The sequence below is a fragment of the Polypterus senegalus genome, chromosome 18 (assembly GCF_016835505.1).
Source record: "Polypterus senegalus isolate Bchr_013 chromosome 18, ASM1683550v1, whole genome shotgun sequence".
NCBI lineage: Eukaryota > Metazoa > Chordata > Cladistia > Polypteriformes > Polypteridae > Polypterus > Polypterus senegalus.
The window spans coordinates 70156885-70170239 of record NC_053171.1 but is presented as its reverse complement, the minus strand read 5'-3'; the positions used below and the strand labels follow the sequence as shown (position 1 = coordinate 70170239).

Below are 13355 nucleotides of genomic sequence, written 5' to 3'. Positions count from 1 at the left end.
TGGAGGCGCATGGACTTCATTTACAAATAAAGGTAAATTTTATAAGAAGTGGGATCAGACTAAGAAAAAAAATCCAATATTTAAAAACAAAATTTTCACCCTAAATAAAATACTCTTTTGTTTTTCTTGTTATCCTTTTGTTGAACAGTCTGTGTTAAAATTGATTAAAGCATCAGAATTAAAAGCTTTTAAAAACAACTAAAAATTTCAGTTAAGGTCAAAATTGAAAGTCGTGTTTTTTGTTCAGCGTTCTATACTCTCATTTGTATTGAATGAGTATGAATTGAGGAATTGCAACGGGAAATTTAGAACACATAGAGGGTGCAGAGCAAATGCACGCTCTCTCCGCTTTCTCCCGCTGTTATCAATGTATCGTTCTTTCTTAGCCAAATATGTACCTTACCTATGTGTGTGTAAAGAATGCTGATGAGATATAAAACATAACCAGCAGTCAATTTACATGCTGCCAATTGAATAGTGAATAAGCTACTCTTTTGGGTTCACCTATTTCACCTAACTCTGTCTCTGAAGTCAGCGCCTCACCAGCCATGAACCTCACCGCACGTCACTGCACTTCAGTACTGGCAGCAGAAATCGTCAACATACAGTCTGCTGGCGCCAGTGGCTGAGGACCTTGTCTGTGCACCTGCATTACAGGCATTTGTCATGCGAATATTTTCACTGTGTGGCTATCTGTACAACAGGGGTTGTTGCAACATTAACAAATCTCTCGAAATGCCTATTTAAAGCTTAACAGTAACGTGCTTGTACAGACTGGTTTCTTGGTTTGAAACATTTGATCTTGCTGAATGTGCTCATTAGGCCACTTCATGTTTGATCATTGATAGTCAAGCTGTGTTTAACGGCATTATGACCAGTGAGTTTATTTTGTTGACTGAAACATAACTGGCATTGAAATATGTGTAGGCCAGCATTTGTGGTTTTGCAACAGAAAAAAAAAAAACTAAAATTGTACTAATATTATGACCAAGACCAGAACTAAATAAAATAAAAAATAAAATTTGAAACACAGAACTAAATAAAAATAAAAATTGTTGACTCCATTGAAAACTAGAAAGAAATGAAAATAAAAATTAATTTTATAAAAATAAAATTAAAACTAAGACTACAATTAATATCAGAACTGAAATATCACTGCTATGACAATGTTGACAATGTAATTGTTTAACCATTTCTCACTACTGGCTGTGTGTGTGCAAGCAGTATCAATTACAGTTAATGCTAAAGATTCTACCAAAAAAATATGAGTACCTGAGTTTGTTTCCTTTCTAAACAACACAATGTCGCATTCTTCACAGCTCAATGTTTTTTCATATCCTTCTGTTATATTTACCTGTTCATTTTCATTCGGACAGTCTTTAGCCCAGTGGTAAGTGTTCTGACAAATAATGCATTTTGATCTCCTTCCATATTTGTTCATCAGATTAGTGCCTGGCAATGCTGACCTCATCTGGCTACTTTGCAAATGCAACCTGTTGCTTTGTTTTTCACTGGTGAGATACACAGTTTCTTGTGTGGCAGCAATGCCCGTTGTTACCATACATGCCTTCCCTCCAAAAATTCTCTTAGGCGATAATGTCATCAAAGCAAAAGTAAGCTCTGTACATTCCGTTAATGCCATCGACCTTTTATTTGTATCTGAACATGCAGTATTTAACAGCTTAAAAGCTAGCACAAAATCTGGGAGTGCCATGTTACGTTTACGCATGTGGCAGAATCTCTGTTCAAAATCAATAATATGATCCGCCATTGAAACTTTACTTGCCCTATTAACTCTGTCAAAATCTGAATATGCCTCGTAGATATGATCCTTTTCCTCCTTTAAAAACACAGTATTAAGCCTTTCTATCAAAATAGGCATAGCTTCATCTTTGTTCAGGTCTTCTACCAAAATTTACATCACAGTTTCTCTTACTATCCCTGTAAGCAACAGTCTAACACAAGTGCATGTTTTTTTTCTTTTCAAGATAAGTAACCCTTGTCCATATTAATACTTCATTTTCCCATCTCTTGTATGGCTTGTATTTCTTTGTTTATTAGTGTTGTTTTGTCTTCTTATATTCATTCTTTGATTGGTCTTCCTTGTCTCTGTATGTTAATCTTAGGTTAATCTTCAAGGTGCCCTGAAGCTGCAGCTAAGGAGTTACCTTTAGCTCTGTATAAGCCTCAATCCTGTGCTGAGACATTAGCTTACCAGATCATGTTGTTTGGCTAAACTTTATTGGATTGTTCATTGTAAGTTCTTGTTTTCTGATTCTCTGCTTTATTTATTAATATTTGCACAGGATTTAGGATTTGATATTTGTTCTCTCTTTTGGATGGGCTATTTGAGGCAGCATTTTGTATTTGCATATTTTTTATTTTGAATTCACTTCTTGATATTGTAAATAGGGCGGCACGGTGGCGCAGTGGTAGCGCTGCTGCCTCGCAGTTAGGAGACCCGGGTTCGCTTCCCGGGTCCTCCCTGCGTGGAGTTTGCATGTTCTCCCGTGTCTCGTGGGTTTCCTCTGGGCGCTCCGGTTTCCTCCCACAATCCAAAGACATGCAGGTTAGGTGGATTGGCGATTCTAAATTGGCCCTAGTGTGTGCTTGGTGTGTGGGTGTGTTTGTGTGTGTCCTGCGGTGGGTTGGCACCCTGCCCAGGATTGGTTCCTGCCTTGTGCCCTGTGTTGGCTGGGATTGGCTCCAGCGGACCCCCGTGACCCTGTATTCGGATTCAGCGGGTTAGAAAATGGATGGATGGATATTGTAAATATTTTTTGAATAATGTATCCTGCCTAGAAAGAAACAGGAGACAGGTGCAAATGTTACAGGACCAAAAGTACAAACCAGAGATCTGTCCTATTTTTCACCTAAGCCAAAACAGAAATCAAAATGCTTTGACAAAAGCCAAAGTCCAAAATCAGTACATTAAAGTCAAACAAAGAAACACACTCTGTAATTCTTTGGCTTAACTATAATCTCAGATAACCAGGAAATGCACTGTGTCAACGTTTATACTGACTGGAAACAAAAACAAATGCTGTTTTATAATTCCTTGGGTATCAAAATATTAGAAACTAGCGACTGGGAGCCTGATCGAATCAGGCTACAAATTCTACGTTTGTGAAATCCATACTTTCTCTTCAAAGAATTATTTGTTTTTTTTAAGTCCTTGAAATGATTTTGTTATCATGGCACTGATTTGTGCTTAAAATAGACTTTTTCGCCTGATGTAATGAAGAGCTTCCTGTTTAACCCCTTATAGACAATTGTCGTGAAATTGCATCAAACTGCTTCTGGCTTGAATGCAGCGCTGAGGTGGCATGTATATCCCGCCAATACCAGTGAATGCATATTCAATACATACCAAGGATCATTTTGGAAGCACCAGTCATGCCGTCTAGCAGTCATAGTGGAAACTACATCTGCCTGATAGAAGCGAAGTATTGGCGTAGCTGTGCACGTGGATTTTGGCTGATAATTTCGAGAAATCGTCCAAATTTGAGGTAAGTTGTACTAAGATAAAAACACGTGCCAGCTTATTGTTTGCTTGTGTGTTATATTCAAATTAACAATCTCCACTTAATTTAGCATCCACATGACACCAAAAACACAAATAATTTCTTTTTTTAAAATAACTGTAAATAAATGTAGGCAACAAGGGGTTAAAGTTGTATTTAGGTCATGATTATCTGGACTACTTTCGACTGTTTGCTAATGATTACCTGGTATAGAAAATACAGTATCTAACTATTGTGCTGAGCAGTAACTTGCAGATATTTTGCATTCTCCTGATACTGCAGGGTATGGTTGGTAAACCAGTGCAGGGATGTTACTAGTCTACAAACCAGATTTTGCAGATACCCATTTTTGGTAAAATAATGAATGAGTGTTGTTTTCTACTCATTGTAAAATACCTGTACTTCACTGATAATGAAGACTATAATGAAGCCAATCACCTAGCACCAAAACTGTACAAATCCTGTGATGTTCATCGGTTGATCATCAAAAATATGCAGAAAGTGTATGTTCCTGATCATGAAATAAGTATTGATGAAAGTTTCATGGATAACAAGGGAAGACAGTTGTGAATACAGTACATAACATTCAAATGAACACAATTTGGTGTCAAGTTCTACATGCTGTGCGAAACAAGCTCAGGGTACATCTGTCACTTGACAGTTTTTACCAGTGAAGGGCACAAGTTGGATGGAAAATACAGTTAATAATGTATTAATACCTCATCTGTAAGGTTACTTGTGGACCCTTTTCTTGATCAAGGTTACTGCTTCACAATAGACAATTTCTACACCTCACCTGAAATGTTACAAATATTACTGTGTAGCGGTGCTACTATGAGTTAAAACTGCATCTCCCAGCAGTCCCTGCAGGAGCTTTTGGGGTCAAAGGTGGTCAGAGGGGTTTAAAAGGAGGGCAGGTGTCCAAGGGAGAAAAAAGTGTATTTTGTGTGTCGTTTACTTGTCGGACTGCCTTCTGTTAATTAAGCCATATTTAATTGCGGTGTCCCGGATTGTAATCGTTGTTCGGGTCTGGATCGTCTGTCTACCTGTGTGCTGAGGACTGATTGTGGATTCACGGCTTTCTTGCAAGTATAGGAGCGCTCCTGAACTATCCATCTATTTTCACCCTTACAGTGTCTACCGGTAGGAGTGTTTTTTCATTCTTTTACAACATAGCAACATACAGATCTCTGGATTTACTCTCGTCATCTCTCATTACATCAAGTGTGGACTTGCTGTGTGGACTTGTGTTTTAGTGTTTAATGTAATATCGCCGTAGGGGTACAGGGGTTTTCATTTATATTATTTAATTTCATTATATTCTTTAATTGTTGTTATTCCCCACTGTGCTTTATTTTGTCTCTGTTTGTGAGTGTGTGCGGGCAGGCCAAGACCCTGGGATCCTCTATAAAAAAGAAATCATCTTGACGGTGTTAATCTTAGCGGCACCGGACCGCTACAACTGCAATGTAAAACTGCTGCATATGGCACTGTATGACCGAACCACCATGATATACCTGGTAACTTCTGTCATGTGAAGATGCAATGTAGTGCAGTAGCTGTGGGGCAAAAAGGAAAAATAGCCTACAACAATACAATGGACAGTGTATATCACGTGGATCAAGCACTGACATTCTACACTGTCATGCGCAAACAACAGAAGAAATATCACAAGAAAAATTTTCAGCATCTGCTCAAAAAGTGCCTACGGAACGCAGTTGTCCTATACAAAAATAACGCTGACAAAACTATAAGTTACAAAGACTTAATGTGGAAGGTGGAGAAAAGCATTCTAAAGAACTACTAAGGACATTGACTTTATCTGAAATAAGTGGGTCACCACTGGACAGACAACATGTGTGAATCCTGAATGCCTGATTGGTCATCATTACATCAATTACCGCCCACCAAGAACAAAGAAACAGAATCACAAACAAATGTGTGTTTTATTTTTGCTCAAAACGTGATGAGTCAGGCAAGAAAGTGCACAAAGACACACTCTTCTATACTGTATATTGGTGTTTGTTTTAAAATATACGTATTACACAAAGGACGTACACTGAATCGGCATACTTTTCCTACTGTATTCATGCTGATGCTTTGGTATTTACATGTTTCACATAACAACATCTTTTCTTGTTGAAAAAAATTCTCAAGTCTTTAGCTTGTTTTTTCCAGGGATAAACATGGTGCTAAGGATATTAAGAAAAATACATTTAGCAAAAATGTCTGGTTTTGACTTTGATTTAACAAATTTCTACGTCAAGACCTTAGCTCACAATAACAACAATTCTTTTGTTTTTCCGATTTTAAATAACTGCCTTGGATCTCTTCCACACTACTGTTTGTCCTGTTGAATACAACTGTTCACAGTATACGTATGATTCGGTTGGAAACGTTCATGCTTACAGGAGATCGAAATTCTAGCTTGTGGCTTAAAAAACATTCTCTTAACAACATGTGCATCTTCCCCAATGTCAAATATCAGTGGGACTCTGACCTGTATCTCTAGAAGACTTTCTTCATCTTTAGAAATGTTTTTTTTCTCCAAGCCATCACTGCGCAGCAAAGCCTCCAGGGCTGTTCCCTCACTTGCTGATCCATCTTTTCTTTCCAACAGGTCTGCCTCTAAAAAGAGAGAAAAAAACAAACATGATGTGTTACAAAGAACAAGAGATGTATGCTGTCTGCAGAGCTTTCATGGACAGCCTGATTCAAACCCTGTTGGTGGTGGAAACTATGTTAAAAATCCTGGAAATGTGGTCCTATGGCTTGAATTTTCTTGCAATGTATCAGTGCACACCTAAAACGCAACATTCAAATTCAGCACCTCTCTGCTGGAATAAGCTCTAGCACACTACAGTGTACAGGAATATGTATGTTTGGAAAGTAGATAGATGTCCACTTCTGAAGAAATATTAACTACTTATACTGATCAGCCACAACATTAAGATCACTGATTGGTGAAGAGAAAAACATGGATGATAATAATAATAATAATAATAATAATAATAATAATAATAATAATAATAATAATAATACATTTTAATTAATAGGTGCATTTCTTAGCACTGCCATGCAGTGGGCTGGCACCCTGTCCGGGGTTTGTTTCCTGCCTTGCGCCCTGTGTTGCCTGGGACTGGCTCCAGCAGACCCCCGTGACCCTGTAGTTAGGATATAGCGAGTTGGATAATAGATGGATGGATGGATTTCTTAGCAATCAAGGTCACCTTACAATGAATTAAACAACAGTATTAAAGATAAAAACAAATAGGACAATAAAGCCAAATAGCAATAAAGGTACCAAAGTACTAACAAACATCAAAGGTAACTGGCTATCACAGTGATAAACACATAATTGGTATGCCAGTTTGAAGAGATATGTTTTGAGGGTAGTTTTAAATTGTGTTATTGAGTCTAGCTAACAGATATGAGAGAGAAGGTAATTCCAGAGTTAAGGGGCACTATGAGAGAATGCCCTGGCACTGATGGTGTGGTAGTAAAAGGAGAAGCAGGCTGTATTTGCTAATAAGGCTCTCTGGGTTTACATGCTTCATATTATGAAATGAAATCACACACTGAACCCTTTAGTTTATGGAGAGGTAAGCTAACATCAAATGTAATCATTTTGTGATCCAAGATGGGTAATTCAGTTGAAGTAAGATTGCGGTGTATGATGCCAGAGAAACAAACTAAGTCAAAAATATGACCTTTGTTATGAGATAAGAAGTTCACATATTTAGTTAAATTAAAACAGTTAAGCATTTCATTAAAATCATGTGTGAGTGCACCAGTTGAGGCATCAAAGTGTATGTTAAAATTACCCATAAGGATGACATTAGGTGACAATGCACACAAAGTAGTTCAAACAGTAAAAGGTTCTGCAACAAAAACACATCTCATTACAATGGCAACTGTCAAAGGCTGGGATATACTGCACAGCAAGTGAACATTCAGTTCTCCAAGGTAATGTGCTGGAAGCAGAAAAATGAGCAAGCATAAGGATCACAACAACTTTGACAAGGGCCAAATGGTGACGGCTAGACAAATGGATCAGAGCGTCTGGGCCTTCACATTCCCCAGATCTCAATCTGTTTGAGTATCTGTGGGATGTGCTGGAAAAACAAGCAACTTACAGGACTCAAAAGGATCTGTTGCTAATGTCTTGGTGCCAGAAACCACAAAACACCTTCAGACGTCGTGTGGAGTCCATGCTTTGTTGTGTCAGAGCTGTTTTGGTGGCACGAGGGGGACCTACTCAATATTAGGTAAGTGAATTTAATGTTGTTGCAGATTGGTGTATAATAAACCCATTTTTTTCTCCAACCTAACAGCCTCTTGGCAATCCCAGAAAATGGCACCAGAAATCATGCCTCTCTGTTATGTTCGAGTTGAACTGAATGAGTCCTATTAATCAAGATGTTTCAACTTTCCTTTAGAGGAAAAGAAAGTATGGTTGATCATTTTGAATGTGCTTTGTGTAGAGTAAATCTTTTTTATTATATAAAGAGTCGGTGTTTCCCTTCCTACAAGCTGAGGTTTGATGGTAATATCGCCCTTTGGTGGGCATTTTTTGGAAGTGTCTTTGGCATTACATGTTTTGGGACTTCCAGTTCTTGACAATGATACAGATCACTGATACAGATTAGGCAGAGTATTAATCTGTGCTCCTGCGTGAAAATTTGTGCATATGCTCTTTGAATAAGTGGACTTCTATAAACCACTGGTGAAAAATTCATTTTTGTGACCATAAGTGGTGAAATGTATGCACATTCCCTGCTGTTGTATTGGCTCTGTCTCGATACATTCTTAAAAATGCAATCGCCTTGATTGCCATGATAATTGGCAAACTGGGCACCATAGACATAAAATGTCTACACATGACAGGAAATGACTTCAATGATACACTTATTTCTGTTAATATATATAAAAAACACACATAAATGCACTAAATCACAAAGCACACACAGTAATGCACATTTCTTCCACTATACCACCTTCCAGACTTTCAAAGATGTCACAATATCTATTATTATATAATGCATACTACTAACCAAAAAAAATGCTTTAAACAATCTGCAAAGAATAAACAAGACTGAGGAAGACTTTTTAATTCTTTGGAACACAACTCCGTCGGAATGCAATTCTGTCATTTCACTTTTCTGCATATACAACAACATGTATTTATATAGCACATTTTCATACAAAAAAATGTAGCTCAAAGTGCTTTACAAAATGAAGAATAGAAAAATAGAAGACACAATAAAAAATAAACATAAGTCAATATTAATTAACATAGAATAAGTAAGGTCCGATGGCCAGGGTGGGCAGAAAAAACAAACAAAAAAAAAACTGGAGGCTGGAAAAAAAAAATAAAATCTGTAGGGGTTCCAGACAAAGAGACCGCCCAGTCCCCTCTGTATACTACCCTTTAAACAAAAAACAACCAAAATGGTTTTCCACTTTAAGCAAATATTTATGTGAAACTAAATTATACCTGCGTGGAGTTTGCATGTTCTCCCAGAGTCTGCGTGGGTTTCCTCCGGGTGCTCCAGTTTCCTCCCACAGTCCAAAGACATGCAGGTTAGGTGCCTTGGTGATCCTACATTGTCCCTTGTGTTGTGTGTGTGTGTGTGTGTGTGTGCGGGCCCTGCGGTGGGCTGGCACCCTGCCCGGGGTCGGTTTCCTGCCTTGCGCCCTGTTGACTGGGATTGGCTCCAGCAGATCCCTGTGACCCTGTGGATAATGGATGGATGAATAGCTATATGTTAACTAATGCCAAATCCTTGTTTCTGGGGCAGATATGCTATTCAGTGAAATTCAGCAACCTCCTTTGACTGAGGCAACATGTTTACTAAAAGTTAAGAAACCACAGATCGTTGTGAGATCCTGAAGGATCCTCTGAGTATAAGCACTTGTACTGCATGTTTAGGCCAGTTGTGTACCCATTTGTATGGTGTAAACTGAATCCTTGTAGTTGACATTTTAATATTTCAGCTCTTGCAAGAAACTTGAGGGAGATAAAAATCAAATGCTAGATTGCTAACCAATGTTATTTCTTTCTTCCTTGAAAGCAGACAGGATATTGCTACAAAAATATTTCTGTCCCTCTCTTCACTGGGATTGCTAACTTTGAAGGTGTTTAATAAATCTTTCTTTTATTATAACATCACCTTCTGATCTGCTTGCCCTGATTTTATCAAAGTCTCACCAAGACACCACCGTAACACCTTCCAATGTACTGAGTTTCACTTCTAGGATTCCTGGTGACTGTTCATGTATTATTTTTAAGTCCACCTTTTCCACTACAAGATTGCCTAGGGTTTTGCAAAGGGTTGGTTAGAATGTATTTCAGCATTATTGGGCAAAACAGTTATAGGGACAAACCTTACAGGTACTTAATGAAGTAATGTTGTTAATACAATACATGATTTTGAACATTGTAAGGTTTCTAAACTCTCTTGGGGCTCTCCACCCAATTTGACAACACAGCAAAAAGTGTCCCAAAGTGTGACCACCGTGTCTATGAAAGACAGCCTATCAGATTCTGGGGGAACTGCAGGCTCCCAGCTCTGGAGCAGCTCGCCGCGAAAACAAATCCGAAAAGATCGCAGTCACATTATGACCACCTGCCATCGATGGGTGATGCAAGGAACATTGTAAATGCAGGGAACAGTATTACTTGGCCACTAACATGACCACGACCCTGCCTGGTTGCTGTGTCTGTGTGTAGGAGAGCGGTAGATTCTGTTAAAATAAATAACCGTGCTGTTCCTGTTTCAAGCTGAATAAAGTTGGTTTTGCTAAAGTACTGAGACTCAGCCTCGTGTTTTGGGGTGTAAGACAGGGACTCACACGTCACAACATGTACACATAAATAAAAAGTTCTGGTACACTTAACCCTCACATAGCCCATACCATTGCCTGCTGGTGACTATTTCAAGTTAACATTCAATGTATTGGTGCATGTAAGGAGTACAGTGAAATTCTTATACATTTAAAGAACATGGAAAGGGTAGCCATTATCTGCACATATTAGTCATCAAATGTGGACCTTAAATTGAAACCCCAACATTAATCGCAGTATGACATTTCCTATTATTGTTGCAGTCTTTTCCATCTATTGAGACAGTATCTTGGATGCAGTATCTCATGCCCGTAATGCCAACCATCACACTATACAGTTAATTAAAAATGGCAAAAAGAAATATAACTGGAATTACAAAGATGATCCGCTGTGGCGACCCCTAACGGAAGCAGCTGAAAGAAGAAGAAGAAGACAAGGTAGCAATATATTATTGGTCAAAAAATATGTCCTTCAATGGAGGGGCACCCTATACGATGTTCGTTCTGGACTAGCTTCTGATATCACTGGGACATGTACTGGTTCCTGTGACCATATTTTTTAGGGGCAGAAGTAGAAACATAATGCCATGGGAAAGGTACAGAATTAAATAATGGCCTTTATATGCAGTCAGCCCACCAGAATTAAAGTAAGGGGCACTGTACATCAGCAGTTGCATAAGGGAATATCACATTAGGGGGTGCCTCCAGAACTGCTGAAAGGAATATGGTAAACAGGAGTAAGAAGATTCTAGGATTCTGCTGCCTAGCTCAAGCAATAAACAGCCTAGGACAGCCATGGAACATATGGGCAAATATGCCTAGAAGAATTCTTTAGAAGTACAAGAGGGTTTTCTGACCCTAAAAAGACCATAATTCCAAGGATATTCCCATCTAAAAGGTTGATATATGTCAACTTTCTTTCAAGACTTATGAAATTTTGAGAAAAAGGAAACAGGCAAGTGTGACTTGCCATGGATATCATGACACCAACATGCTGCACCCACAAGACAGTCTAGCTCCCTTACAGATTCTACTGTAGATGTTGTATAATTTTGTATCAAGTGTTTCTACTTCTGGGAACTTTAAGTGATTATTTTGCTTTTGTATTATTCTGGGCTATCGCTTTTTGAAACCCTTTTACTAAATGCATTGCCATGACTGCCTGCTCCCTCATTTTGATGCACAAGTGGAAACAAGTGAGAAACTCTGGTACCACAGGAAAGAGAAACCTATTAACTTCAGTGATAGCTTCTCTTTTCTACGGAGGACACCGTCAGCATTGATGCCATAGGTACCTGGCAGCAACAATAGCCCAAAAAGGTCAAGGCATCCTTGAAATCTGGACAAAATGAGAAGTCAGGCAGAGAGTGAGGAAATGGAGAAGAGAATGAGTTCTACCTAGTACGAGGTGCTTTTGTGAAAAGCAAGACTCTAGTCCTGTAAACTAAGAATTTCCTACAGCAAGTAATTATTTCTTGAAGTAGCCACAGTGGGTTTATAAAACATTTTTCTGAAAGCCCAAAGTGGCTGATTAAAAGACTAAAATACTGATCTGGCAAACAGAGAATTGGATTTTGTTAACCCCAGGGTATTCCAATAGACTTTTTACTACACATTGGACCGATCTATTTTTATTGTAATAAATCTGATCTTGTTTTAAAAAATGGAACATTTACTCCACGATTGTCTGACTTGTTCGGCTGGAAAGTCCACAATAGTCACAGTGTATAGAATTGAGTATGTAGATGTACAGGGATTTCTAGAGTTATCTCCCTCTTCTAAAGGTTTCTGAAGAGTAGTTAATCCTGAGCTGCTCTCACCAATCGCTGGAGGAGTTGCTTCTAAGGTGACATGTTATGGTTCAGTTAGGAAGCATTACAGCCATTCTCTTATAATCCTGTTCTACCATCACTATGAAAATGTGTTCATGAGTCCTGTTTCACACCACCAGAAAGATGTGTCCCAGAGCCTTAAGTGTCCCAGAGCCTTAACAACTCTGACAGACTCGAATTAAACCTGTTTAAACTCAAGCAGAAAAGACTGTGTGGGGACCTAATCTAAGTCTTCAGTGGAGATTAAGGTGAAGTGCATTTTGGACTGAAGCCAGGAAGCACTCCTTTACTCAAAGAGTTGTGGGAATCTGGAGCAAATTACTGAGACTTGGAGTTTAAGGAGAAATTTTGACAACCTTTAAGAAAGATTTGGATGAGATATTGAGGAAGCTTAGCTATTAGCTAAACAAACAAGCTTGAAGAACTGAATGATCTCATCTCGTTTATCAAATTTCCTATATTCTTATGCTACATCCTGAGGATGAGGTGATTCTGAAGTTTGTTCAGCACTTCCAGGAGGAGGTACTGTTAAGTGCTGCATCTTGTCTGAATGTAGTGCAACACCTTTTGGAATGTCCAGCAGATGAACAAAGCAATAGGCCAAAAGTAAAATTGTGGTCAAAAAGACAAACAGGGATTCACTACTCGGCAGTCAGAAAGACTAAATGATAATCAAAACCAAAAACTTTAGAGCGAAATCATAATCAATAAGATCTAAACGAGAGTCACGGGCAAAGCTAACCAGAAGTGTCCCTAATTTGAAAATAGGCATGAACAAAAAGTAGGTTCATAATATCCCAAAATTATGAATCCAGCTATGCAGCTCTTATCCGCTGTAACGACAATGGCATGCATTGCATAACTTGAGTCACATGCTGAGCAAAAGGTACAGCAACTGTAAACAATATGGTGGTGCCAACGTTCCAGATACAAAAAAATTATGAAAACTGTGGAAGGTAAAATGGCATTGTGATTTAATCCAAAACAATAAATTGAATACATGAAAATAATACTCAAAAAATGACTGTATATCTTGTAATGATCATGATATAAATTAGATGTCGTCCCAACTCACCTGCTAGCTTCAGCCTCAGATAAACCTGGTAGTTAAAGGCTATTCACACTTTACATACTCAGCCTCAAATGCAGTCTA

The 13355-nt window shown here is 38.4% G+C and overlaps 1 protein-coding gene across 3 annotated transcripts in view; it reads right to left on the bottom strand.

Annotated features, from left to right (window-relative positions):
- The window catches only part of dpf3 (D4, zinc and double PHD fingers, family 3), a 182202-nt gene that overhangs the window by 71501 nt on the left and 97346 nt on the right, over positions 1-13355 (bottom strand). For all 3 annotated transcript variants that reach the window (XM_039741840.1, XM_039741842.1, XM_039741841.1), the window contains exon 4: positions 6025-6152. In XM_039741840.1, the coding sequence (XP_039597774.1) occupies positions 6025-6152 (128 nt within the window). The remainder of the gene's footprint in view (positions 1-6024; positions 6153-13355) is intronic.